Raw genomic sequence first — 26,103 nt, forward strand, 5'->3', positions numbered from 1 at the left:
TCTTGGGTCACAAATTAAGCCTCAGTAAATTTAAGAAAATTGAAATCACATCAAGCATCTTTTCTGACCACAATAGTATGAGATTAGAAATGAATTACAGGGGAAAAAACATAAAAAGTACAAACACATGTACGCTAAACAATACGTTACTAAATAATTAAGAGACCACTGAAGAAATCAAAGAGGAAATCAAAAAATACCTAGAGACAAATGACAATGAAAACATGACGATCCAAAACCTATGGGATGCAGCAAACGCAGTTCTAAGAGGGAAGTTTATAGCTATACAAGCCTACCTCAAGAAACAAGAAAAATCTCAAATAAACAATCTAACCTTACACCTAAAGGAACTAGAGAAAGAAGAACAAACAAAACCCAAAGTTAGCAGAAGGAAAGAAATCATAAAGATCAGAGCAGAAATAAATGAAATAGAAACAAAGAAAACAATAGCAAAGATCAATAAAACTAAAAGCTGGGGCTTCCCTGGTGGCGCAGTGGTTGAGAGTCCACCTGCCGATGCAGGGGACACGGGTTCGTGCCCCGGTCCGGGAAGATCCCACATGCCGCGGAGCGGCTGGGCCCGTGAGCCATGGCTGCTGAGCCTGCGCGTCTGGAGCCTGTGCTCCGCAACGGGAGGCCACAACAGTGAGAGGCCTGCATACTGCAAAACAAACAAACAAACAAAAAAACCTAAAAGCTGGTTCTCTGAGAAGATAAACAAAATTGATAAACCATTAGCCAGACTCATCAAGAAAAAGAGGGAGAGGACTCAAATCAATAAAATTAGAAATGAAAAAGGAGAAGTTACGACATCACAGAAATAAAAAGCATCCTAAGAGACTACTACAAGCAACTCTTTTCCAATAAAATGGACAACCTGGAAGAAATGGACAAATTCTTAGAAAGGTATAACCTTCCAAGACTGAACCAGGAAGAAGCAGAAAATATGAACAGACCAATCACAAGTAATGAAATTAAAACTGTGATTAAAAATTTTCCAACAAACAAAAGTTCAGGACCAGATGGCTTCACAGGTGAATTCTATCAAACATTTAGCGAAGAGCTAACACCTATCCTTCTCAAACTCTTCCAAAAAACTGCAGAGAAGGGAACACTCCCAAACTCATTCTATGAGGCCACCATCATCCTGATACCAAAACCAGACAAAGATACTACAAAAAAAGAAAATTACAGACCAGTAACACTGATGAATATAGATGCAAAAATCCTCAAAAAAATACTAGCAAACAGAATCCAACAACACATTAAAAGGATCATACACCATGATCAAGTGGGATTTATCCCAGGGATGCAAGGATTCTTCAGTATATGCAAATCAATCAATGTGACACACCATATTAACAAATTGAAGAATAAAAACCATATGATCACCTCAATAGATGCAGAAAAAGCTTTTGACAAAATTCAACACCCATTTATGATAAAAACTCTCCAGAAAGTGGGCATAGAGGGAACCTACCTCAACATAATAGAGGCCATAGATGACATACCCACAGCAAACATCATTCTCAATGGTGAAAAACTGAAAGCATTTCCTATAAGATCAGGAACAAGACAAAGGTGTCCACTCTCACCACTATGATTCAACATAGTTTTGGAAGTCCTAGCCACGGCAATCAGAGAAGAAAAAGAAATAAAAGGAATACAAATTGGAAAAGAAGAAGTAAAACTGTCACTGTCTGCAGATGACATGATACTATACATAGAGAATCCTAAAAATGCCACCAGAAAACTACTAGAGCTAATCAATGAATTTGGTAAAGTTGCAGGATACAAAATTAATGCACAGAAATCTCTTGCATTCCTATACACTAATGATGAAAAATCTAAAAGAGAAATTATGGAAACCATTTACCACTGAAACAAAAAGAATAAAATACCTAGGAATAAACCTACCTAGGCAGATAAAATACCTGTATGCAGAAAACTATAAGACGCTGATGAAAGAAATTAAAGATGATACCAACAGATGGAGAGAAATACCATGTTCTTAGATTGGAAGAATCAATATTGTGAAAATGACTATACTACCCAAAGCAATCTACAGATTCAATGCAATCCTTATCAAATTACCAATGGCATTTTTTATGGAACTAGAACAAATCATCTTAAAATTTGTACAGAGACACAAAAGACCCCAAATAGCCAAAGCAGTCTTGAGGGAAGAAAACGGAGCTGGAGGAATCAGACTTCCTGACTTCAGACTATACTACAAAGCTACAGTAATCAAGACAATATGGTACTGGCACAAAAACAGAAACATAGATCAATGGAACAAGATAGAAAGCCCAGAGATAAACCCACACACCTATGGCTAACTCATCTATGACAAAGGAGGAAAGGTATGCAATGGAGAAAAGACAGTCTCTTCAATAAGTGGCGCTGGGAAAACTGGCCAGCTACATGTAAAAGAATGAAATTAGAACACTCCTTAACACCATACACAAAAATAAACTCAAAATAGATTCGAGACCTAAATGTAAGACTGGACACTATAAAACTCTTAGAGGAAAACATAGGAAGAACACTCTTTGACATAAATCACAGCAAGATCTTTTTTGATCCACCTCCTAGAGTAATGGAAATAAAAACAAAAATAAACAAGTGGGACCTAATGAAACTTAAAAGCTTTTGCACAGCAAAGGAAACCATAAACAAGACGAAAAGACAACCCTCAGAATGGGAGAAAATATTTGCAAATCAAGCAACTGACAAAGGATTAATCTCTAAAATTTATAAGCAGCTCATGCAGCTCAGTAACAAAAAAACAAACAACCCAATCCAAAAATGGGCAGAAGACCTAAATAGACATTTCTCCACAGAAGATATACAGACTGCCAACAAACACATGAAAGAATGCTCAACATCTTTAATCATTAGAGAAATGCAAATCAAAACTACAATGAGATATCATCTCACACCAGTCAGAATGGCCATCATCAAAAAATCTAGAAACAATAAATGCTGGAGAGGTTGTGGAAAAAAGGGAACACTCTTGCAGGGCTGGTGGGAATGTGAATTGGTACAGCCACTATGGAGAACAGTATGGAGGTTCCTTAAAAAACTACAAATAGAACTACCATATGACCCAGCAATCCCACTACTGGGCATTTACCCAGAGAAAACCATAATTTAAAAAGACACATGCAGGCTTCCCTGGTGGCGCAGTGGCTGAGAGTCCGCCTGCCGATGCAGGGGACACGGGTTCGTGCCCCGGTCCGGGAAGATCCCACATGCCGCAGAGTGGCTAGGCCCGTGAGCCATGGCCGCAGAGCGTGCTCCGCAACGGGAGAGGCCACAACAGTGAGAGGCCCGCGTACCACACACACACAAAAAAAAGACACATGCACCCCAATGTTCACTGCAGCACAATTTACAATAGCCAGGTCATGGAAGCAACCTAAATGCCCATTTACAGATGAATGGATAAAGAAGATGTGGCACATATATACAATGGAATATTACTCAGCCATAAAAAGGAACAAAATTGAGTCATTTGTTGAGACGTGGATGGATCTAGAGACTGTCATACAGAGTGAAGTCAGAAAGAGAAAAACAAATATCGTATATTAACGCATGTATGTGGAACCTAGAAAAATGGTACAGATGAACCGGTTTGCAGGGCAGAAGTTGAGACACAGATGTAGAGAACAAATGTACGGACACCAAGCGGGGGAAACTGCGGTGGGGTGGGGATGGTGGTGCGCTGAATGGGCGACTGGGATTGATATGTATACACTGATGTGTATAAAATTGATGACTAACAAGAACCTGCAGCATAAACAAACAAACCAACAAAAAACAACTAATACTAAACTTTCTTTGGGTTATTTGTATGGAAATATGTTAATATAAATGTTTCAGACATTACAAAAAAAAAATCCAAGGGTTAGGGTTAGCAATTGCATTGAAATTTTCCAGAATGTAGGAAATTTTATAGAACAAATGATCCAGATTCTTCAACAATGGCAAGAAAAAAGAGAGAGATAAGGGAGTCTTTTTTTTTTTTAATTTATTTTATTTATTTATTTGGCTGCGTTGGGTCTTCGTTTCTGTGCGAGGGCTTTCTCTAGTTGCGGAGAGCGGGGGCCACTCTTCATCGTGCTGCGCGGGCCTCTCACTGTCGCGGCCTCTCCCGTTGCGGAGCACAGGCTCCAGACTCGCAGGCTCAGTAGTCATGGCTCACGGGCCCAGTCGCTCCGCGGCATGTGGGATCCTCCCAGACCAGGGTTCGAACCCGTGTCCCCTGCATTGGCAGGCAGACTCTCAACCACTGCGCCACCAGGGAAGCCCGATAAGGGAGTCTTAACATTAAAAGACTTAAGTAAGACATAGCAAACCAAAAAGTTGAACTTTGTATGGATGTTAATTTTCCAACCAATTGTAAAAAAAAAAAAAAATTATTGAGACAGCTGGAGAAATTTGAACACTGGCTAGATATCTGATCATATTAAATGAATTATTAGTTTTTTAGGTACAATATTAGTGTTTCGGTTATGTAATAGAGAGTTATATCTTTTAGAGATACATACTAAATTATTTTGCAGATGAAGTAGTATGTTTGAGATTTACTGTAAAACCATCTGGAGGAAGGGGTGCAGGTGGCAGCATAGATGAAATGAGACTGCCATGTGCGGATTCTTGCGGGAGCTGGGGAGTGGGTGCCAAAAGGTACATCATGCTTTTCTCTCCATTTCCGTGTAGGTTTGAAATTTTACAAAAAGAAGGGTAAACAAAAGCCAAAAAGAGAATTGAAAGTTAACAGTAAACTATAAATTTCTGCCTCAAATATGATAAATGCTTAAGGTTCTTAATATTTAGAACTCATATAAGTTGATTTTTCAAAACACAAACTGTAGAGGTATGAAAAAAGGGCAAAGAACATAGAATTTAGGAATTCTCTGGTGGTCCAGTGGTTAGGACACCATGTTTTCACTGCCGAGGGTGTGGATTTCATCCCTGGTCGGGGAATTAAAATAAGATCCTGCAAGCTGTGCAGCGTGGCCAAAAATTTTAAAAAAGGAAAAAAAAAGTTAAAGAAAAAAAAAGAACATACAATTCATAGAAGTGTGAACTGGTACAACTTTAGGATGCAAATCAAGAACCTTAAAGTTGGGACTTCCCTAGTGGTTCAGTGGATAAGACTCTGTACTCCCAATGCAGGGGGCCCAGGTTTGATCCCTGGTAGGGAACTAGATCCCACATGCATGCCACAACTAAGGAGCCAGAGAGCTGCAACTAAGGAGCCCATATGCTGCAACTAAAGAGCCAGCAGGCCGCAACTAAGACCAGGTGCAACCAAAAAAAAAAAAAAAAAACCTTCAAGTTCTTTGACCAAGTAATTCCATTTGTAGGAATTTACGTCAAAGAAATAATCAAAAATACAGATAAGACATACACAAAGTGATATCACTGCAGTGTTACTCATGATAGAGAAAATATGGAAACTTAAATATTCACCAATAGGCATGTTTTTTCAATAAATTTTGGTATGGTTACATGTTGGAAGTATCCGATTTCATCTGTTCATCAAATATTTATTGAATACCTATTATGTGTCAAGGCAATACTTGCAGGTTTTACCACTTCAATGACTATAGTAATTACGTGTTCCAAATACCATATCAACTGAAAAAATGCAATATACATTTCTGTTAGGTTTTAATTTTTATCATAAGCATCGCAGGCATTCAGTTTATATTAATGAATGAACTAAAGTATTTTGCAGTTGGAAGAAACAAATTTTTTTTTAACCTAAGATAAGAAATTATATCTATATGAGCCCAATTTAGAGTGGGCATCACACACACACACACACACACACACACACACACAGGCAAAAAAGAAATACAAAGCACTAACAGTGGTTATCTCTAGGTAAGAGGATGACAAGCGGTAATAAGCAGGTATTATTTTTAAATCACAAAACAATTTTGCTTTCAATGTTCTTCATTTCAAAGACAGAGTCTTCCTGAAGTCCCCTCACCTCAGAAGTGGCCCGGATGATCCCCGAGATGAGGCCGCACAGCTGGTTGCCTCGGGTCCGGAAGGCAGACAGGTCAACCCTGGGCAGGTCTCTGCGCGGGTCGGCGGAGTCCAGCTGCTGGCTGAGGTGCAGCACCTCCTCCTGCAGGGCGTAGAGGTTCCGCAGGCGGACCTGGCCCTCTTCCTTCCGGAGCCGCTCCTGCTCCACCTGCTTCAGGCGCTGCTGCTCCGCCTCCCGCAGCTTCAGGTTGAGAATCTACAGGAAGGGCGGTCAAAGTAAGGGCTCCTGGGCCTTCCCTGTCTACATTCTTCCAGTCCTGTGCGGGCTACCTATTTTCACAGAGAGGCCCAGAGTGACAAAAGGACTGCCCCAAGTCAGCCACACAGTGGCATGACAGGGGCCAGGTCCTCTGTGACTGTGCTGGAACCCGACTCCTCAGGCACGTCACTCAGACACTGAACACCCACATGGACTCTCCCAAGCTCTGACCTTCGCCCTGTGATGATGCTCAGCTTTCAGCTTCTCTTGCTGCCCCAGGGCTTCTCTGGAGCTGAATGAAAAATGGAGGGAGGAAGAGTCAGGGATGCTTCCTAAAATTGTTCTACCTCTCCTAAAAGCCTCCTCTCTGTGTTGCATCGATCGTCTTTCCAAGGTTGGTCATTTTTCTAGGTTACAAGCTTCTTCGGCTATTTTATTTTGATATTTAAGGACTCAGAAGAAATTCAACTCCTTCCCTTTGGGTTTTATGTAGGGAAAGAGTTCCGGTGGACCATGCCGACATTCCCGTTGTAATTCAGGGAACTCACCTCTTCTCCATCACTTCACGTAAGTCCTGGAATTCTTTGTGATGCTTCAGTTCCTTCCGCTCATCGAAGCGCTTCAGCTGCTCAGATGCCATCTCAGAGAGGGCCAGCGCCTGCCTCTCCTGTTCCTCCTGCCACTGCCTCAAGCCCTCCTGCAAAGGATCAGCACCAGCTCTCCGGAGCTCCATCACACCCTGCTCATTTACCCCTATGGGATGGCCTCCCATCAGCCCTTAACTCCATCAAAGATACTTCAGGGCATGGAATCATCTGCCTACTTCTTGGAACCTTTGCTTGAGTCACCTCTCCGCTTTGGGTTGATCCTTAAACTCAGCTGTTGTGGAAAGCTTTGCCAATTTGCCCCACATGGTTTATGTCACTCCAGTATAAGCTAAGAATGGACGGGTATTCACCAACATAGTATCAAATAGCCCTGCACTTATAAGCTTCCATCCTTAAGCTTACTGTACTCTTTTTCTTTTTTGGCCACACTCTACAGCTTGTGGGATCTTAGTTCCTTGACTGGAAATCGAACCTGGGCCCTCGTCAGTGAAAGTGTGGAGTTCAGTAACCACTGGACCACCAGGGAATTTCCATCCTGTGTATTCTTTTTTTTTTTTTTTTTTTTTTTGCGGCACGTGGGCTTCTTACTGTTGTGGCCTCTCCCGTTGCAGAGCACAGGCTCCGGATGCGCAGGCTCAGCGGCCATGGCTCACGGGCCCTGCCGCTCCACGGCATGTGGGATCTTCCCGGACTGGGGCACGAACCGGTGTCTCCTGCATCAGCAGGCAGACTCTCAACCACCACGCCACCAGGGAAGCCCCCATCCTGTGTATTCTTATGAGAGCTTCAGGGTAATCTAAAGAAATCCTTATTCGAATTCCATAAACATGCTATGCACTCTCCTATCTCACTCCTTCCCTCAAGTTATTATCTCTGCCTAGAGTCTTTTCCTCCACCCTCACTTAGGAAAGTCCCTTTCCTGTATACCTAAGGGTATCAGGTATTCCATTTATTATTCACGAGAGTACTCTCATTTGTTTTTTCTAAAAATAAATTTATTTATTTGTTTATTTTTGGCTGCATTGGGTCTTCACCGCTGCGTGCAGGTTTTCTCCAGTTGCTGCGAGCGGGGGCTACTCTTCATCGCAGTGTGTGGGCTTCTCATTGCAGTGGCTTCTCTTGTTGAGGAGCATGGCTCTAGGTGCGCAGGCTTCAGTAGTTGTGGCATGCAGGCTCTACAGCACAGGCTCAGTAGTTGTGGCACACGGGCTTGGTTGCTCCGCGGCCTGCGGGATCTTTCTGGACCAGGGCTCGAACCCATGTCCCCTGCATTGGCAGGCAGATTCTTAACCACTGCGCCACCAGGGAAGCCCTCTCATTTGGTTTTTAAGAGCAATTTGACATTTTAACTATCAAAATTTAAAGTGTCTATATCCTTTGACACTATTCCATTTTAGGAATTTGTCCTGAGGAAATACTTGCATATGTGTGCAAAGATGTATGTACAAGGGGACTTCCCTGGTGGCGCAGTGGCTAAGAATCTGCCGGTCAATGCAGGGGACACGGGTTTGAGCCCTGGTCTGGGAAGATCCCACATGCCACAGAGCAACCAAGCCCGTGCGCCACAACTACTGAGCCTGTGCTCTAGAGCCCGCGAGCCACAACTACTGAGCTCACATGCCACAACTACTGAAGCCCCCATGCCTAGAGCCCCCGTGCTCGGCAACAAGAGAAGCCACTGCAATGAAAAGCCCACGTGACGCAACGAAGACCCAACGCAGCCAAAAATAAATAAAATAAATAAATTTATTTAAAAAAAAAAGATATATGTACAAGGATGCTCACTACAGCCCTGTTGATAATGGCAATAAATTTGAAACAATTTAAATTAACAGGGAAATAGTTAAATATATTACAGTAGGTCATACTAGAAAATACTCTGCAGCCTTTAAGGAAGATGACATGCTGTATACACTGGCATGGTGACATGTTAATATATATTATTAAGATATTAGGCTATTGTATTTTAAAAGTTATTTTAACACTTCTAGTAGGGCTTCCCTGGTAGCAAAGTCGTTAAGAATCTGCCTGCCAAAGAAGGGGACACCGGTTCAAGCCCTGGTCCAGGAAGATCCCACATGCCGTGGAGCAACTAAGCCTGTGCACCACGGCTGTTGCTGCGCTCTAGAGCCCTCGAGCCTCAGCTACTGAAGCCCATACACCTAGAGCCCGTACTCTGCAACAAGAGAGGCCACTGCAATAAGAAGCCTGTGCACCGCAGCGAGGAGTGGCCCCCACTCGCTGCAACTAGGGAGGGCCCGTGCGCAGCAACAAAGACCCAACTCAGCCAAAAATAAATAAGTAAGTAAGTAAATAAATAAATAAATTTACAAGAAGAAAAAAAAAACTTCCAGTAGAAGGCGGCAAATTGAACACAAATATATATATATATATATATATATCCTCTCCTCTGAGACTGTTTAATTAAAAGTTGGGGGCTTCCCTGGTGGTGCAGTGGTTGAGAGTCCGCGTGCCGATGCAGGGGACACGGGTTCGTGCCCCGCTCTGGGAAGATCCCACATGCCGTGGAGTGGCTGGGCCCATGAGCCATGGCAGCTGAGCTTGTGCGTCCGGAGCCTGTGCTCCGCAATGGGAGAGGCCACAACAGTGAGAGGCCCGTGTACCGCAAAAAAAAAAAAAAAAAGTTGGGAAGAAAAAAAAGACTCAACAACAGAGAGCACATGAGGAAGATTATCAGCAAGGAAAAACTTTCTACTTGCATCTGGAGGACAGAAAGTCCATGCAGGAGTGATGATTGAAAGAAGAGAGCTGAGAAAACCCAAGAAGAACCTGTCTTTCTCTCCCTCACCATCTCCATTGCTACCGCTCCCCTCCAATCTAAGCAACCGTCATCCTTTTTTATCCAGTGTCAAAGTAAATGCTTCAATGACTGTTGCTGTCTCTCACTCAGATCATAATAGTCTTCTAACTATATTTTAGAACCTTGGTTCTATGTTTCTCCCTCCAGCATATAAACTCTATGAGGACATGGATTGCGTCTACTTTGTTCACTGTTTTTTTTTTTTGGCAGCTTATGGGATCTTAGTTCCCCAACCAGGGATTGAACCCGGCCATGAGCACTGAAAGCGTGGTGTCCTAACCACTGGACCGCCAGGGAATTCCCTGTTCACTGTTTTATCTAGGACTAGAACAAAAGTGCTCAATAAGTATTTGGTGACTTCATGAATAAATGAATGAGGATAGATGCTAGAAGACTTTCAATTTATAAACTCATGTACTCTTTAAAAAGTTTTACAGGGACTTCCCTGGTGGCACAGTGGTTAAGAATCCGCCTGCCGATGCAGGGGACGTGGGTTCATACCCCGGTCCGGGAAGATCCCACATGCCGCGGAGCAGCTGGGCCCGTGAGCCATGGCCACTGAGCCTGTGCGTCCGGAGCCCGTGCTCTGCAACGGGAGAGGCCACAACAGTGAGAGGCCCGCGTACCAAAAAAAAAAAAAAAGAATCCGCCTGCCAATGCAGGAGACACGGGTTCAAGCCCTGGCCCAGGAAGATTCCCACATGCTGTGGAGCAGCTAAGCCCGTGCGCCACAACTACTGAGCCTGTGCTCTAGAGCCTGCGAGCCACAACTACTGAGCCCACGAGCCACAACTACTGAAGCCTGCACACCCAGAGCCTATGCTCCACAACAAGAGAAGCCACCGCCATAAGAAGCCTGCGCACCACAACGAACAGTAGCCTGCACTCACCGCAACTAGAAAAAGCCTGCGCGCAGCAACAAAGACCCAACACAGCCAAAAATAAATAAATAAAAATTAAAAAAAGAAAAAGTTTTACAAAACATGCATTGTTTTTCTAATAAAAAAATAAAGTCAAATAAACTAATTAAAATAGTGCTATTCTTTTTTCAAGAGGCTGTTAAGGTCAATCTTCTCAGTATAACCTTATCTGACAACAAAGATCATCTTCAAATTTTGGAGAAGTAAATGGAAGCCAGGAAAGCCCAGGTAATTTTCCCAAAGTCACATGTAAAATAGAAGAGGTAGGATTTGAAACCAGATTTGACTTTAGAGAGCTTACTCTTTCTTTCTTTCTTTCTTTTTTTTTTGCGGTACGTGGGCCTCTCACTGCTGTGGCCTCTCCCGTTGTGGAGCACAGGCTCCGGACGCACAGGCTCAGCGGCCATGGCTCACGGGCCCAGCCGCTCCGCGGCATGTGGGATCCTCCCGGACCGGGGCACGAACCCGTGTCCCCTGCATCGGCAGGCGGACTCTCAACCACTGCGCCACCAGGGAAGCCCTAGAGAGCTTACTCTTGACTGCTATGTTATGCTATCTCCCCAGCTGAATCAGAGCTACTAGTAGGTGGGGCATGATGATTATTAGTACATGGTGGACATTCATAATCCCTGAGGAACTGCATTTAAACGTGGCTCCCTAGGGTCACGCCTGTCTTACTTCAAGGGTTACTTACTGCTCCTTTCGTTCTGTGCAGCAGCTCATACATTCGGATGCAGCCTTCCACTTTGATCCCCCGGGAGGACTGAAGTACCACAGGTTCTGTATGCTGAGACTCATATTTGTCCTATACAGACAGAAGATGGAAAAATTAAGCTTTTAAGACGGTAAAGTTGGTGTTATTCAATCTGAACAAAAATCATATCCTTACTTATGAACAACCAATAACAACAACAAAACAATATATGTTAGAACCAGTGTGCTTTTCATGATATTGACCTTATTCTAATTGGTTTCCTTAATAAAGTGGATGTTTTTGCTTTGGACAGTTTTTTGTATTTTTTTTGCTTGCTCATTTGTTTTGATTTGTCCAGCACATTTTCCCCATTTCTTCTAATAAGTGGCCGTTTTTGCTGGGTTGGTTTGGATGGAGAAACCCCAGCCCACATCCCCGATTCTTCCACGCCCCCTAGCGTCAGGGGTCACTAAGCATGTGACCAGCCTGGTAATCAAAGTATTCTATCCCCCTGTACCCAGTATCTACTTCAGGAATGAGGCTTATGACCTAAGCTAAGCCAGAGTCCATCTCTGAATTTTCCTGATGGAGCTATTTGGTATGGCTTTCTCTTATTCTGGAGATGCTAAGCTAAGAAGACATGTTTCTAGGGCTACTAAGAGACATCCTGCCAGACAGTCTATCTGAAAGATGAAACCAAGACGAGTTAGGCAGAATTGAGAAATGGTGAAGCAAAGCCCTGGGTCTGAGTCACTGAATCAAGTGAGAAATAATATCAAGGACAGACAAGCAGAAAATAGATCCTCTAGATCTAATTGATTCGAAATGCACTCCTACATTTCCGTTATATGAGCTAATTAATTTCTCCCCTGACTCCCTTGTTTTGCTTAAGCTAGTTTAAACTGGGTTTCTGTTACTTAAACATCAAAAATTTGTAAATGATACAATTCATTATATAAAGCCATCCAAAACTTTACTTAAACCTCAAGAATTACGGAATTTTATACCTGGAGAGGACCTTGGCAATTTAGTCCAGTACCAGATTTACAGATGAAGAAACTGAGGCCTAAGGAGGGAAAGATGCCTGAGGGCATGCCACACTATTGGCAGGATCAGAACTAGAAACTGCTGCCTCTGAGAAGCTGCTCATAGGAACTTAATTTTTTTTTTTAATTTTGAAATAATTATAATTTACAGGAAGTTGGAAACAGTAAATTGACGGTACGAGCCACAGAACTTATTCAGATTTCACCAGGTTTTACAGGAATTCGTTTGGGTACGTGTATAGTTTTATGCAATTTTATCACATGTGTAACCACCATCACAAAGTACAGAACTGTTCCATCACCATAAAGCTTCCTTGTGCCACACCTTTATATCGCTAATCTGTTCTCCATCTCTATAATGATAGAATTTCAAGAACGTTAAATAAATGGAACCATACAGCACATAATCTTTTGAGACTGACTTTTTCACTTCGTATAATGCCTCTGAGATCCTACGTTGTTGCATATTATCAAGGACTTGTTCCTTTTTATTGCCAGTAGTATTCCATGATAGAGATGTACCAGTTTGTTTAACCATTCATCTGTTGAAAGACATTTCACTGTTTCCAGCTTGGGATATAATAAATAAAGCTCCTATGATCACTGGTATACAGATTTTTATGTAAATATAAGTTTTGATTTCTCTGGGAAAAATGCCCAAGAATGCAATTGCTAGGTCATATAGTTAAGTACCTATTTAGTTTTATAAGAAACTGAGCCAAACTGTTTTCAAACTGCCTGTACCATTCCACATTTCCACCCAAAATACATGAGTGATCCAGATTCTCCACATCATTGTCAGCATTTGGTGGTGTCACTATTTTTTATTTTAACCATTCTGATAGGTGTGTAGTGCTACTTCGTCCTGGTTTTAATTTGCATTTCTTTAATGGCTAATGATGGTGAACATATTTTCATGTACTTATATTGTCTATATATTGTCTTAGGTGAAATGTCTGTTCATATCTTTTGCTCATTTTCTAATTGAAGGTTAGAAAGTTTTTGTTTAACCTTTGAGTTTTAAGAGTTTTAAAAATATATTCTAAATATATAGTCTCGATATATATTTTAAATATATTCTAGATACATAAACCTTTGTCAGATACGTCGTTTGCAACTACTTTCTCTCAGTCAGTAGCTTGTCTGATCATCCTCTTCACAAGGTCATTCACTGAGCCACGCTTTTCATTTGATGAGGTCCACTTTATTAATTTTTCCTTCTATGGATTAAGTTTTTTTTGGTTTTTTTTTTGCGGTACGCGGGCCCCTCACTGTTGTGGCCTCTCCCGCCGCGGAGCACAGGCTCTGGACGCGCAGGCCCAGCGGCCATGGCTCACGGGCCCAGCCGCTCTGCGGCATGTGGGATCCTCCCAGACCGGGGCACGAACCCGTGTCCCCTGCATCGGCAGGCAGACTCTCAACCACTGCACCACCAGGGAAGCCCGATTAAGTTTTTAGTGTCAAATCTAAAAACTCTTCACCTAGTCCTAGGTTCTGATTATGCTTTTTTTTTTCCCTAAAGGTCTTATAGTTTTACATTTAAGTTCATGATCATTTTGAGTTAATTTTTATGTAAGTTGTAAAGTTTAGGCTAAAGTTCATTTTTGTGTCTATGATGTTCAATTGCTAGAAATATTTTTTAAAGACTAATATTTTGAAAGATGAAGTGTGAAATATAAACTAAAAAGTAAACTTTTTATGTATGTAATCATGCAGTCTTTCATAATATGAATAATCATCTCTGTCCTGTATTATTCTTTAGGATTATTATTTACTGTACAATAAATTCTTTCTTATTGTGAATAACTCTTGCAAAGACATTTCTCCAAAGAAGATATACAAATGGCTAATAAGCACATGAAAATATGCTCAACATCACTAATCATTTAGGGAAATGCAAATCAAAACCAGTGATACACTTCATGCCCACTAGGATGGCTTTTGTAAAACAAAACAAAATAAAAACAAACAAACAAACAAAAACAACCCAGCAAATAACAAATGTTAGCAAAGATGTGGAGAAACTGAAACCCTTGTGCATTGTTAGTAGGAATGTAAAATGATACAGCCGCTGTGGAAAACAATATGATGGTTCCTCAAAAATTTAAACATAGAATTACCACATGATCCATCAATTCTACTTCTGGGTACATACCCCAAAGAATTGAAAACAGGTACTCAAACTAATACATGTACATGCATATTCATAGCAGCACTAGTCACCAATAGCCAAAAGGTGGAAGCAAGCTAAACATCCAGTGACAGATGAATGAATAAACAAAACGTGGTACACACAGTGGAATATTATTCAGCCTTAAAAGGAAGGAAATTCTGACACATGCGACAACATGGATGAACCTTGAAGACATTATGCTAAGTGAAATAAACCAGTCACAAAATGACAAACATTACATGATTCCACTTATATGAAGTACCTAAAATGGTCAAATTCATAGACAGAAAGTAGAATGGTGGTTGCTAGGGACTGGGGGTAGGGGGAAATAAGGATTGATTGATTGATTGATTTATGGCTGCATTGGGTCTTCATTGCTGTGCGCGGCCTTTCTCTAGTTGTGGTGAGTGGGGGCTACTCTTCGTTGTGGCACACAGACTTCTCATTGCGGTGGCTTCTCTTGTTGTGGAGCATGAGCTCTAGGCGCGTGGGCTTCAGTAGCTGTGGCATGCAGGCTCAGTAGTTGTGGCTCGCAGGCTCTAGAGAGCAGGCTCAGTAGTTGTGGCACACAGGCTTAGCTGCTCCATGGCATGTAGTATCTTCCCACACCAGGGATCGAACCTGTGTCCCCTGCCTTGGCAGGCGGATTCTTAACCACTGCACCACCAGGGAAGTCCTGGAGTTATTGATTAATGAGTGTAGTGTTTTTAGTTTTAGATGATGAAAAAGTTCTGGAGATGGATAATGGTGATGGCCACACAACACTAGGAATGTACTTAATGCCACTGAATTGTACTCTAAAAAATGGTTAAATGGTAAATTTTATGTCATGAATATTTTACAATTAAAAAAAGATTTAAAATTTTAAAAAATGTTCATACCCTTTTATCTTTGACGCCAGTCAAATCATTTGGGCATTTATTTTAAGATATTAGCTAGAAGACATATTTTAAGATTAAAAACGGAAAAATCTCTCTGCAGAAAGTTTCTCAGTGTAATATCTTTAAAAGCAATGAAATGGAAAAATATAAATGCCTAATAATAAAGGAGCAGTTTAATAAATTACAGGATATTACATATCCTCTAAGTAGACATTTACAAAGGTGGAAATTATGTGAACAAATAATTCAAATAGTTCATGAACAAAATAAAGTTAGGAAGGAAAAGCAGAACATGAGAGTGCACGTACAACTTAATTATGCCAAGGTACAAGGATGCAGGCACATGAAACTGGAAAGGAGTAACTGATGACTGAAATGATGAAACCATAGGGAGATTTAACTTATTCCTTTTGTTGAATTGATAATATATTTTCAGTAAACAAAAGTCTGCAGTGAGTATGAACAAAAAGAACAAAGAACTTTGTCTTTTGGAAGCTAAATGTGAAAAATGTAATCTCTACCTTTCTAAAAAGTTGCCTAGTCTTATTGTGCTGGCACAAAAATCTAAAACTTGAAAAAGCACAATAGTGCTTAGAAGTTTAGAAGACTTTTTTTCTATTAACTCTTTACATTCTAGGCCAAATACTTACTTGTTATACTTTACTTTGATCCAGAGAGGATTTAATGCAGCTTATAAAGGGACATAAAACATAACAACAGGACTTCCCTGGTGGTGCAGTGGTTAAGAATCCTCCTGCCGGTGCAGGGGACATGGGTTTGAGCCCTGGTCCAGGAAGATCCCACATGCCACGGAGCAACTAAGCCTGTGCACCAAAACCACTGAGCCTGTGCTCTAGAGCCTGCAAGCCACAACTACTGAAGCCCGCATGCCTAGAGCGTATGCTCCGCAACAAGAGAAGTCACTGCAATGAGAAGCCCGCACACCGCAACAAAGAGTAGCCCCCGCTCGTTGCAACTAGAGAAAACCCGTGTGCAGCAACTAAGACCCAATGCAGCCATAAATAAATAAATAAATACCTCTAGAGATACATAGAAAGAGAAGAGAAGAGAAAAGAGAAGAGCAGAGAAGAGCACCGGCAACAATGTAACTGTTTTAAGTGGGAGAAACAAAGGCAGGAACAAAATAGAGCCAGAAAGAAGGTAAAAACTCATACAGAAGCAACAATAAGGTATGTAAATCTAAGAGCAAATATAAAATTCACTCTAAGCTTTCCAGCAGCCAACAACAAAAAGGGAGACTTTGTTGAGTTAAACAGATGCAATGCTCATGAGAAAAAATCCACTTGCTCATGAAATTAATTACTATTCTTGGTACTAAGAATAGAGAGGAATTTCTCTCTCTGGGTCTTCATAAAGAGAACACTGGGTGATGTGGAAAACACTGTCGCTACAAACAGCTACAAGAATTCGAAGACGCAACCATTATTTTCTCCAGAGTAAGGTCACTGTAGTATGACAATGTTAAACACTTCAACTTTGCAGCCACCATCGTCTTTTGTCTTAAGCTGATCAAAAGCCTTACCTTGGTTCCATTTGGTGTTGCTGAGGAGGCTGGTGAGAAGGCAGGGTCTCTGACAGGAGATTTGGGAACAAATGAAGGCTGGCCGAGGGCTGAAGTAGATCTAGGGGATGTTGAAGTCTCAGAGGGAGGTGGGTTCTCTTGCATATGGGGTAGGACATGATCTACTACCCATCCAGAGTAAGAAGACAGCTTGGGAAGAGACAGACATTCTTCTAAAACATCCTAGAGGGAAGAAGAAGGTTAAGCTCAACTTGAACGTCAACTGATCTAAGCAATCAAAAATAATTTCATCCTTATAATCCACTACATGCTTTACTGAAAATCTAAGAAGGCCTAAATAAATAAATACATACATACATACATACATACCAAAGACCCAAAGTAACTGTATTAACAATCAGAGATGAAGAGAAAGTACAGTAGCTTCTTTTTTTTTTTTTTAACAGTAGCTTCTTGATAATGACCTTGATTATTATCCTTTTATTTATTTTTATTTATTTATTTATTTTTCTTGCGTTACGCGGGCCTCTCCCTGTTGTGGCCTCTCTCGTTGCGGAGCACAGGCTCCGGACGCGCAGGCTCAGTGGCCAGGGCTCACGGGCCCAGCCCCTCCGCGGCATGTGGGATCTTCCCGGACCGGGGCACAAACCCGTGTCCCCTGCATTGGCAGGCGGACTCTCAACCACTGCGCCACCAGGGAAGCCCTATTATCCTTTTAGAGTATCAGACTAAATAACCCTAACTACAGAAAAAGGAACAATGCACAAAGATGGTCATTAAAGCAGATTTGAAAGCAATCTAAAACGTTGTAACAGAAAAGAACTTGAAAGGAATTTTGAAGTAAACTATGGTACACACACTCAGTGAATATTAGTCATTTAAAAATGCCAATTGTGAATCCTATGTAAGGTTCAAATTTTTCCAGTTTTATTGAAAAATAATTGACATACACCACTGTAAAAGTTTAAGGCGTAAACACGATGGTTTGATTTTTATATATTGTAAAATGATTAAGTAGGTTCAGCTAACAACATCCATCTTCTCATATAGATATAATCAAAAGAAAGAAAAAAGGAAAAAAAATTTCTTCTTGTGATGAGACTCTCAGCATGTACTCTCCTAACTTTCCTATATATGGTATAGCTGTGTTAGCTAACAGTCGCCAAGTTGTATATTACATCCCTAGTACTTATCTATCTTATAACTGGAAGTTTCTATTTTTTGATGAACTTACTCCATTTCCTCCTCCCCCAAGATTCAATTTTAAGCGCAAAAACAAGAGTATAAATAAATATGTCTACAATGATATAAAATAAATACAAATAAATACCCTAACAAATTTGAAGGAAATATACCAGAAGTTAAGCTTGGGAGATCAGTGACATATTTCTACTTGTTCTAATTTTCTGTATTTAATTTCTAAATGAACGTTATGCTTTTTAAAATGAAAATAAGCAAATAAAAAATAGGCATAGAAAAGTGCTTACTAGGGACTTCCCTGGTGGTGCAGTGGTTAAGAAGCTACCTGCCAATGCAGGGCACATGGGTTTGATCCCTAGTCCAGAAGATCCCACATGCTGCGGAGCAACTAAGCCCATGCACCACAACTACTGAGTCTGCACTCTAGAGCCTGTGGGCCACAACTACTGAAGCCCGTGCGCCTAGAGCCCGTGCTCCACAACAAGAGAATCCACCACAATGAGAAGCCCACACACTGCAAAGAAGAGTAGCCCCCCGCTCGCAGCAACTAGAGAAAGCCCGCGCCCAGCAACGAAGACCCAACACAGCCAAAAGTAAATAAATGAATTAATTAATTAAAAAGAAAAGTGGTTACTGATGTAAGAGCCAATGGCTTAAATAAAATAGGTTCTACAATATAAAGACCATAAAACAAGTCCCAGACACTCTCCAATATGTGTGTGGAGTTGTTCAACTGTACCAGTTATCTATTATCTCTATGTGTTTGGTGTACAGTGCTCTAAACCAAAGAAATGTATACCACTTAACTGTAGTTAAAGTATACAGCAAATTTTGGCTGAGAACTTCCACTTACCTGCATAACCATGGGCAAATTACCTAACCTCTCTGTGCCTAAACTTCATTTCTTCTGAAATGGAATAACAGGGGATCTACCTCAAAACGTTTGGGGAGAGAATTAAAGGAGTAATAGATATAAAGAACTCAGCACAGTACCTGGCACATAATAGCTACTCAAAAATCACAAGCTATTATGTTACGTAAATCAGTGGGTCTCCAGCAGGGACAATTTTACTCCCCAGATGACTGGGAGGGTAATGTCTGGAGACATTTTTGGTTGTCACGACTGGGAGGATACAACTGGCATTTACTGGGTAGAGGCCAGGGATGCTGTTTAACACCCTACAATGCCCAATACAGCAACAGCAGCCCCTACCACAAAGAATTATCTGGCTGAGCCCAAAATGTCAATGATGCTACGGCTGAGAAATACTGATCTAGAGTGTGTATACAATAAACAGATATTCAACCCATGGGGAATAATCTAGACATAGAAGCAAACAGGCTGTATGCACACTTTATACAGTGACAAGGCTCATTTTAAAGACATATTGGAAATAATGTTGAGGCAACAACTTTTTTTTTAAAACTGAAGTGTAGTTGATTTACAATGCTGTGTTAGTTTCTGGTATACAGCAAAGTGATTCAGATACACATATCTGAATATATATATGTACTTTTCCATATTCCTTTCATTATGGTTTATTACAGGATATTGAATATAAATCCCTGTGGTATACAGTAGGGCCTTGTTGTTTATCTATTTTATATATAGTAGTCTGCTAATCCCAAACTCCTCATTTATCCCTCCCACCACCCCCTTTCTCCTTTCCTCTTTGGTAACCATAAATTTGTTTTCTATGTCTGAGTCTGTTTCTGTTTTGTAAATAAGTTCATTTGTGAGGTTCCCTGGTGGCGCAGTGGTTAAGAATCTGCCTGCCAAAGCAGGGGACACGGGTTCGAGCCCTGGTCCAGGAAGATCCCACATGCTGCGGAGCAACTAAGCCCGTGCGCCACAACTACTGAGCCTGCGCTCTAGAGCCCGTGAGCCACAACTACTGAGCCCATGTGTCACAACTACTGAAGCCCGTGCACCTAGAGCCCATGTGCCACAACTACTGAAGCCCGTGCGCCTAGAGCCCATGCTCCGCAACAATAGGAGCCACCGCATTGAGAAGCCCGCACACCACAATGAAGAGTAGCCCCCACTCGCCGCTACTAGAGAAAGCCCACGCGCAGCAATGAAGACCCAACGCAACCAAAAAAAAAAAAAAGTTCATTTGTATCATATTTTAGATTCCACTTGTGATATCATATGATATGTCTTTCTCTTTCTGGCTTACTTCACTTAGTCTGATAATGTCTAGGTCCATCCATGTTGCTGCAAATGGCATTATTTCATTCTTTTTATGGCTGAGTAGTAGTCCATTGTATACATATACCACATCTTTATCTATTCATCTGTCAATGGACATTTAGGTTGCTTCCATCTCTTGGCTATTGTAAATAGTGCTACTAAGAACATTGGGGTGCATATATCTTTTCAAAAGGGAAGCCTCATACACTGAGGTGCAGTGTATGAGGCTTCCCTTTTCTCCACATCCTCTGCAGCATTTATTATTTGCAGACTTTTTAATGATGGCCATTCTGACCAGTGTGAGGTGGTACCTCAGTGTAGTTCTGATTTGCATTTCTCTGATAATTAGTGACGTTGAGCATCTTTTCATGTGCCTATTGGCCATCTGTATGTCTTCTTTCAAGAAATGTCTTCTGCTCATTTTTGGAATGGGTTTGTTTTTGTTATTGAGTTGTACGAGCTGCTTGTATATTTTGGAAATTAAGCCTTTGTCGGTTTCATCGTTTACAAATATTTTCTCCCAGTCTGTAGGTTGTCTTTGTTTTGTTTATGGTTTCCTTTGCTGTGCAAAAGCTTGTAAGTTTGATTAGGTCCCATTTGTTTATTTTTGCTTTATTTCTATTGCCTTGAAAGACTAAGAAAACACTACTATGATTTATGTCAGAGAATGTTTTGGTTATGTTTTCCTCTAGGAGTTTTATGGTGTCATGTCTTATATTTAAGTCTTTAAGCCATTTTGAGTTTATTTTTGTGTATGTTGTGAGGAAGTGTTCTAACTTCATTGATTCATATGCAGCTGTCCAACTTTCCCAACACCCTTCTGAAGAGACTGTCCTTTCTCCATTGTATATTCTTGCCTGCTTTGTTGAAGATTAATTGACTGTAGGTGTGTGGGTTTATTTATGGTCTTATTCTGTTTCATTGATCCATATGTCTGTTTTTTGTTTGTTTGTTTGTTTTTGCAGTACGCAGGCCTCTCACTGTTGTGGCCTCTCCCGTTGTGGAGCACAGGCTCCGGACACGCAGGCTCAGCGGCCATGGCTCACGGGCCCAGCCCCTCTGCGGCATGTGGGATCTTCCCAGACCGGGGCACGAACCCATGTCCCCTGCATCAGCAGGCAGACTCTCAACCACTGCGCCACCAGGGAAGCTCCCATATGTCTGTTTTTGTCCCAGTATCACGCTGTTTTGATTACTGTAGCTTTGTTGTATTGTCTAAAGTCTGGGAGGGCTATGCCTTCAGTTTTGTTCTTTTTCCTTAGGATTACTTTGGCAATTCTGGGTCTTTTGTGCTTCCATATAAATTTTAGGATTACTTGTTCTAGTTCTGTGAAAAATGTCATGGGTAATTTGATAGGGATTGCAATAAATCTGTAGATTGCTTTGGGTAGTATGGCTATTTTAATAATATTAATTTTTCCAATCCAAAAGCATGGGATATCTTTCCATTTCTTTGAATCATCTTCAATTTCCTTTCCTTTATTAGTGTTTTACAGTTCTCAGAATATAAGTCTTTCACCTCCTTGGTCAGGTTTATTTCTAAGGTTTTTTTGGGGGGAGGGGATGTGACTTTAAAAGTTTTTTTTTTAAACTTTCCCTTTCTGATATTTCATTGTTAGTGTAAAGAAACGCAACAGATTTCTGTATGTTAATCTCATATCCTGCTACCTTGCTAAATTTATTTATCAGTTCTAGTAAGTTTTTCTGTGGAGTCTTTATAGGGTTTTCTATAGATAGTACCACATAATCTGCATATAATAACAATTTTACCCCTTCCCTTCTGATTTGGATACCTTTTTATTTATTTCCCTTGTCTGACTGCTGTGGCTAGGACTTCCAATTCTATATTAGATAGGAGTGGTGAGAGGGGGCATCCTTGTCTTGCTCCAGATTTTAGCAGGAAGGCTTTCAGCTTTTCACCACCACTGAGTATTGTGTTGGCTGTGGGTCTGTCCCACAATAAAAGTAGCTTTATTTGTCCCATAATAAAAGTAGCTTTTATTATGTTGAGATATGTTACCTCTATACTCACTTTGGGAAGAGTTTTTATCATGAAAGGATGTTGAATTTGAGACAACTTTTTACTCTTTCTTTATGCCAAAATAAATTCCAGGAGCAAAGTTTCAAATGTAAAAAATAAACCCATACCCATAAAAAACACCATCAACGGAGAAAACAATTTCAACTGACAAACTAGAAAAAAGGATGCAATATATATCACAGATAAAGGAATATTATTATCCTTAATACATAAAGAACTTATAAAATATTGGCAAAACCCCAATAGAAAAATGAGCAAAAGACATAAACTGGCAAATATACACACACAAGGTTACAAGTAGTGTATCACAACTCACTGAATAAAATAGGAACCCATGAGGATACTGATATAAACAATTAAACAGAAAGAACCCATGAGGATTCTGATATGAATAATTAAACAGAAGAGAAAAGAAAGCTCTTCCTTACAGTAGAATGCCAGCTAACAAAGGTAGGAATGGTAGCTATAAAGAAACACCATTTGTCTACATCACAGAAAAGACTGATTCAGGAAGAAATCACCAATAAATGCTAAGGGTGGAGGTTTGATAAGAAAAAAATATTTTGGTGTAACCTTGGACTACCTCCCAGCAAAATACTAAGAAGTTACAAAAGGGAAAATGATGAATTTTAAGTGAATTTTACGTGGAAATATCTGCAAGTTACCATTGTAACCAAGTGATCAAGGTGAGCATCACCAGTGCTGGGATGGGCTGAAGCATCTATGTATGACTGATGTGACTTACTGAGAACACAGCATCATTTCTGTGGTATTCCTGCCAAGAATGCATAACCTGAGTCTACACCATACAGATTCATGCTGGAATTCATCCTATAGAATGTAGGTATGTATTCTTTAAAACCGTCAAAGACATAAAGACAGAAATGCTTTAGAAGTGTTTCACATTTAAGTCTGAAGAGACATCATACCTGTAGCTAGATTACCAGCAACTCGGGAAGAGGAGCTATGCCTTAACTGTCTCTATATTCCCCCACCTGCGCGGTCTAGTACAGGGCTTTGCGAATCTTAGATGCAGTGACCACGCCCCCATTAAAGTTCCCAGGTCCGTCCAACGTTGTCTAAAAATTTGGTCATTTCACTGGCAGCAATAGGTTAGGTCCTGTTAACCGTTCACCACTAAATCTGGATCTCCTAACACAAGAGACGCGCAGTAACCTAACTGACCCTGAGAGGCCAGGATTGCTCTGACAACATAGGCGCAGGCACCTAACGCCAGCTGCGGGGAGCAATGAAGCCTTCAAAGAGCACCTCTGAAGGGGAGCTCCACGGAAGGTCAGAATAGGAGAGAGACGGTGATGCACACACAGGAGTCAAGCAGCAAACCCGGGCTGTTACAAGAACGCACGGGTTCCCTGGCGCAGGACATGCCAAGGGCTAAGGAAGAGCAGAGTCCCGCGACGAGGGGCAGGAAGGACCACCGCCCCCTTTGGGGCCACTGCTCACCTCGCCCCGCAGCAGCCAATCGCGGTGGTAGCAAAGGCGACCTTTGTCAGACCTGCGCAGCGCCTGCAGGGTCTCCCAGGAGCGACTCTCGGAAGGCATGGCTTGCCCCGCTACAGCTCTCCAGGGGCGCCGCTTGTGACAAAACAAGTCCTCGAATCAGCCGACCGGAAACAGCTGCTCGCTTCCGCTTCCGGGGCGCACACGTAGCGGCGCTGTTCAACCCCACCCCTAACTGCTGCATGGCCCCGCCTCCGGCGCTGAGCCCGCCCACCAACGCGCCTGCGCACAGGGCTTGGTCCGAGGCTCGCTGCCCTGCAGGGACCTCGGACGTGGGGGCTTCAGAAGGCCGCGCCTTCCAGGTTGCAGAAAACTGAATAGGTATTGATGAGCATGTGGAGAAATTGGAACCCTCATACATACGCTGCCAGTGGGACTCTAAAATAGGTCAACTCCTGTGGAAGACAGTCTGGCAGTTCATCAAAAGGTTAAAGAGGGACTTCCCTGGCAGTGGTTAAGACTCGTGCGCTTCCACTGCAGGGTGCGCGGGTTCCATCCCTGGTCGGGGAATTAAGATCCCGCCTGCCTGCGGCCAAAAATAAAGTTATCATTAACCCAGCAGTTCTACTAAATATATACGCAAAAGAAATGTGTCCACAAAAAACTGGTAGAATATTGAATTACTTGTAACAGCCAAAAAATGGAAACACGTGTTCGTCAACCAATGAGTCAATAAAATATGGTGTATCCACACAAAGTAATATTATTGGGCCATAAAAATGAAGTACAAATACACGCTACGACATGAACCTTGAAAACATCGTGCTGAGTGAAAGAAGCCAGTCACAATATGGTATGATTTATGTGAAATGTCCAGAGTGACAAAGCCAGAGAAACAGAGACTGTTAGTGGTTGCCAGGGGCTGGGGGGAGGGGAATGGGGAGCAGCTGCTAATGGTATGGGTTCCACTGGGGTGTGATGACAGTGTTCGAGAATTAGATAAAGATGGTGGTCGCACAACTTTGACTACACTAAAAGCCACTGAATTACACACTTTAAAAGAGTGAATTTTATGTGAATTATATCTCAGTAAATGAAATGTTCACTATTGCCTGAGGCCAGCTTTAACTAGGACCCTTTAACTTTTGACCCTTTTGCCCATTTCATGGGATCTCAGTCTGAGGCAGAAAGGAAAACTCTCGAGTTTGAAGCAATATAAACATTTCCCACAAACTCTCTGGACTTTTTGGAATACAACATTTTACGAAGAAAAATAGAACGCTCTTGGGAGAATCCCAGCAATGGACCGGAAAAGAGGTGTTTCCTGCACCATCGTTACAAATAGCAGAACCCTGCACTGAGGAGGTTTTCATTAGTTTGACAAAAACAAGAATAATGAGATATACAGAAATGTATGCACATTGGTGTAAGTTTGCCAACTGTCTTTTCTTAGGAAGAGCTTTCATACATTGTATGAAAGTTCAAGTCCATTTATGTTAAGGGTGTGAAAATAGGCTTGGTTTTGTGGCAGTGGTAGCTGGTAGTAGTGATTTCAGTGACCTTCCTTGGCAAAATTAAAAGCTGGAAATAAAATTAAAAACAAAACAAGGGCTTCCCTGGTGGCGCAGTGGTTGAGAGTCCGCCTGCCGATGCAGGGGACACGGGTTCGTGCCCCGGTCCGGGAGGATCCCACATGCCGCGGAGCGGCTGGGCCTGTGAGCCATGGCCGCTGAGCCTGCGCGTCCGGAGCCTGTGCTCCGCAACGGGAGAGGCCACAACGGTGAGAGGCCCGCGTACCTCAAAAAAAACCTAAATAAATAAATAAAAATAAAAACAAAACAAACAAACAAAAAACCCTAAAACATTAAAAGCTGGAAACTACGCATGTCTCCAAAATGGGGGGATGGGGGGCGGGGGCGGTTCTGGTAGTGGAATCCAGATGCCTGGGTGGGAGCCATTGCTTTTGAGGATGTAGGGGAACTCTTGGACTTGGGTTAGAGTGGCTGAGAGAGGACCAGACTGGATCACCCAGAGGTCAGTACCAGCATAGTACACTAAATTTGCTCTCTTCTTTCTGAAGAATTTTTTTTTCTTTTAAATACAGGAAAATGTGAAGAGAAAATAGCCCATAATCTTATCATTCAGAAAGCAATTAACATTAAAAAAATAGTAATACATACACATCCCATCTTCCTCCTAACAGCTAAAGTAGTCTGCCCTCACACACTGAGCAGTGCCCTTCAGTGTGTCTCCTCC

The 26,103-nt window shown here is 41.7% G+C and overlaps 1 protein-coding gene across 2 annotated transcripts in view; it reads right to left on the reverse strand.

Moving 5' to 3' along the window:
• Positions 1 to 23,971, reverse strand: part of GLE1 (GLE1 RNA export mediator) — a 39,778-nt gene extending 15,807 nt beyond the window's left edge. For both annotated transcript variants that reach the window (XM_079706290.1, XM_079706289.1), the window contains exons 1-6: positions 23,851 to 23,971; positions 16,952 to 17,173; positions 11,309 to 11,419; positions 6,814 to 6,962; positions 6,497 to 6,557; positions 6,008 to 6,262 (exon numbers count right to left, since the gene is read on the reverse strand). In XM_079706290.1, the coding sequence (XP_079562416.1) occupies positions 6,008 to 6,262; positions 6,497 to 6,557; positions 6,814 to 6,962; positions 11,309 to 11,419; positions 16,952 to 17,173; positions 23,851 to 23,949 (897 nt within the window). In that variant the 5' untranslated portion in view covers positions 23,950 to 23,971. The remainder of the gene's footprint in view (positions 1 to 6,007; positions 6,263 to 6,496; positions 6,558 to 6,813; positions 6,963 to 11,308; positions 11,420 to 16,951; positions 17,174 to 23,850) is intronic.
• Between the last annotated feature and the right edge of the window lie 2,132 nt (positions 23,972 to 26,103).

The sequence above is a fragment of the Hyperoodon ampullatus genome (assembly GCF_949752795.1).
Source record: "Hyperoodon ampullatus genome assembly, chromosome: 6".
Taxonomy (NCBI): domain Eukaryota; kingdom Metazoa; phylum Chordata; class Mammalia; order Artiodactyla; family Ziphiidae; genus Hyperoodon; species Hyperoodon ampullatus.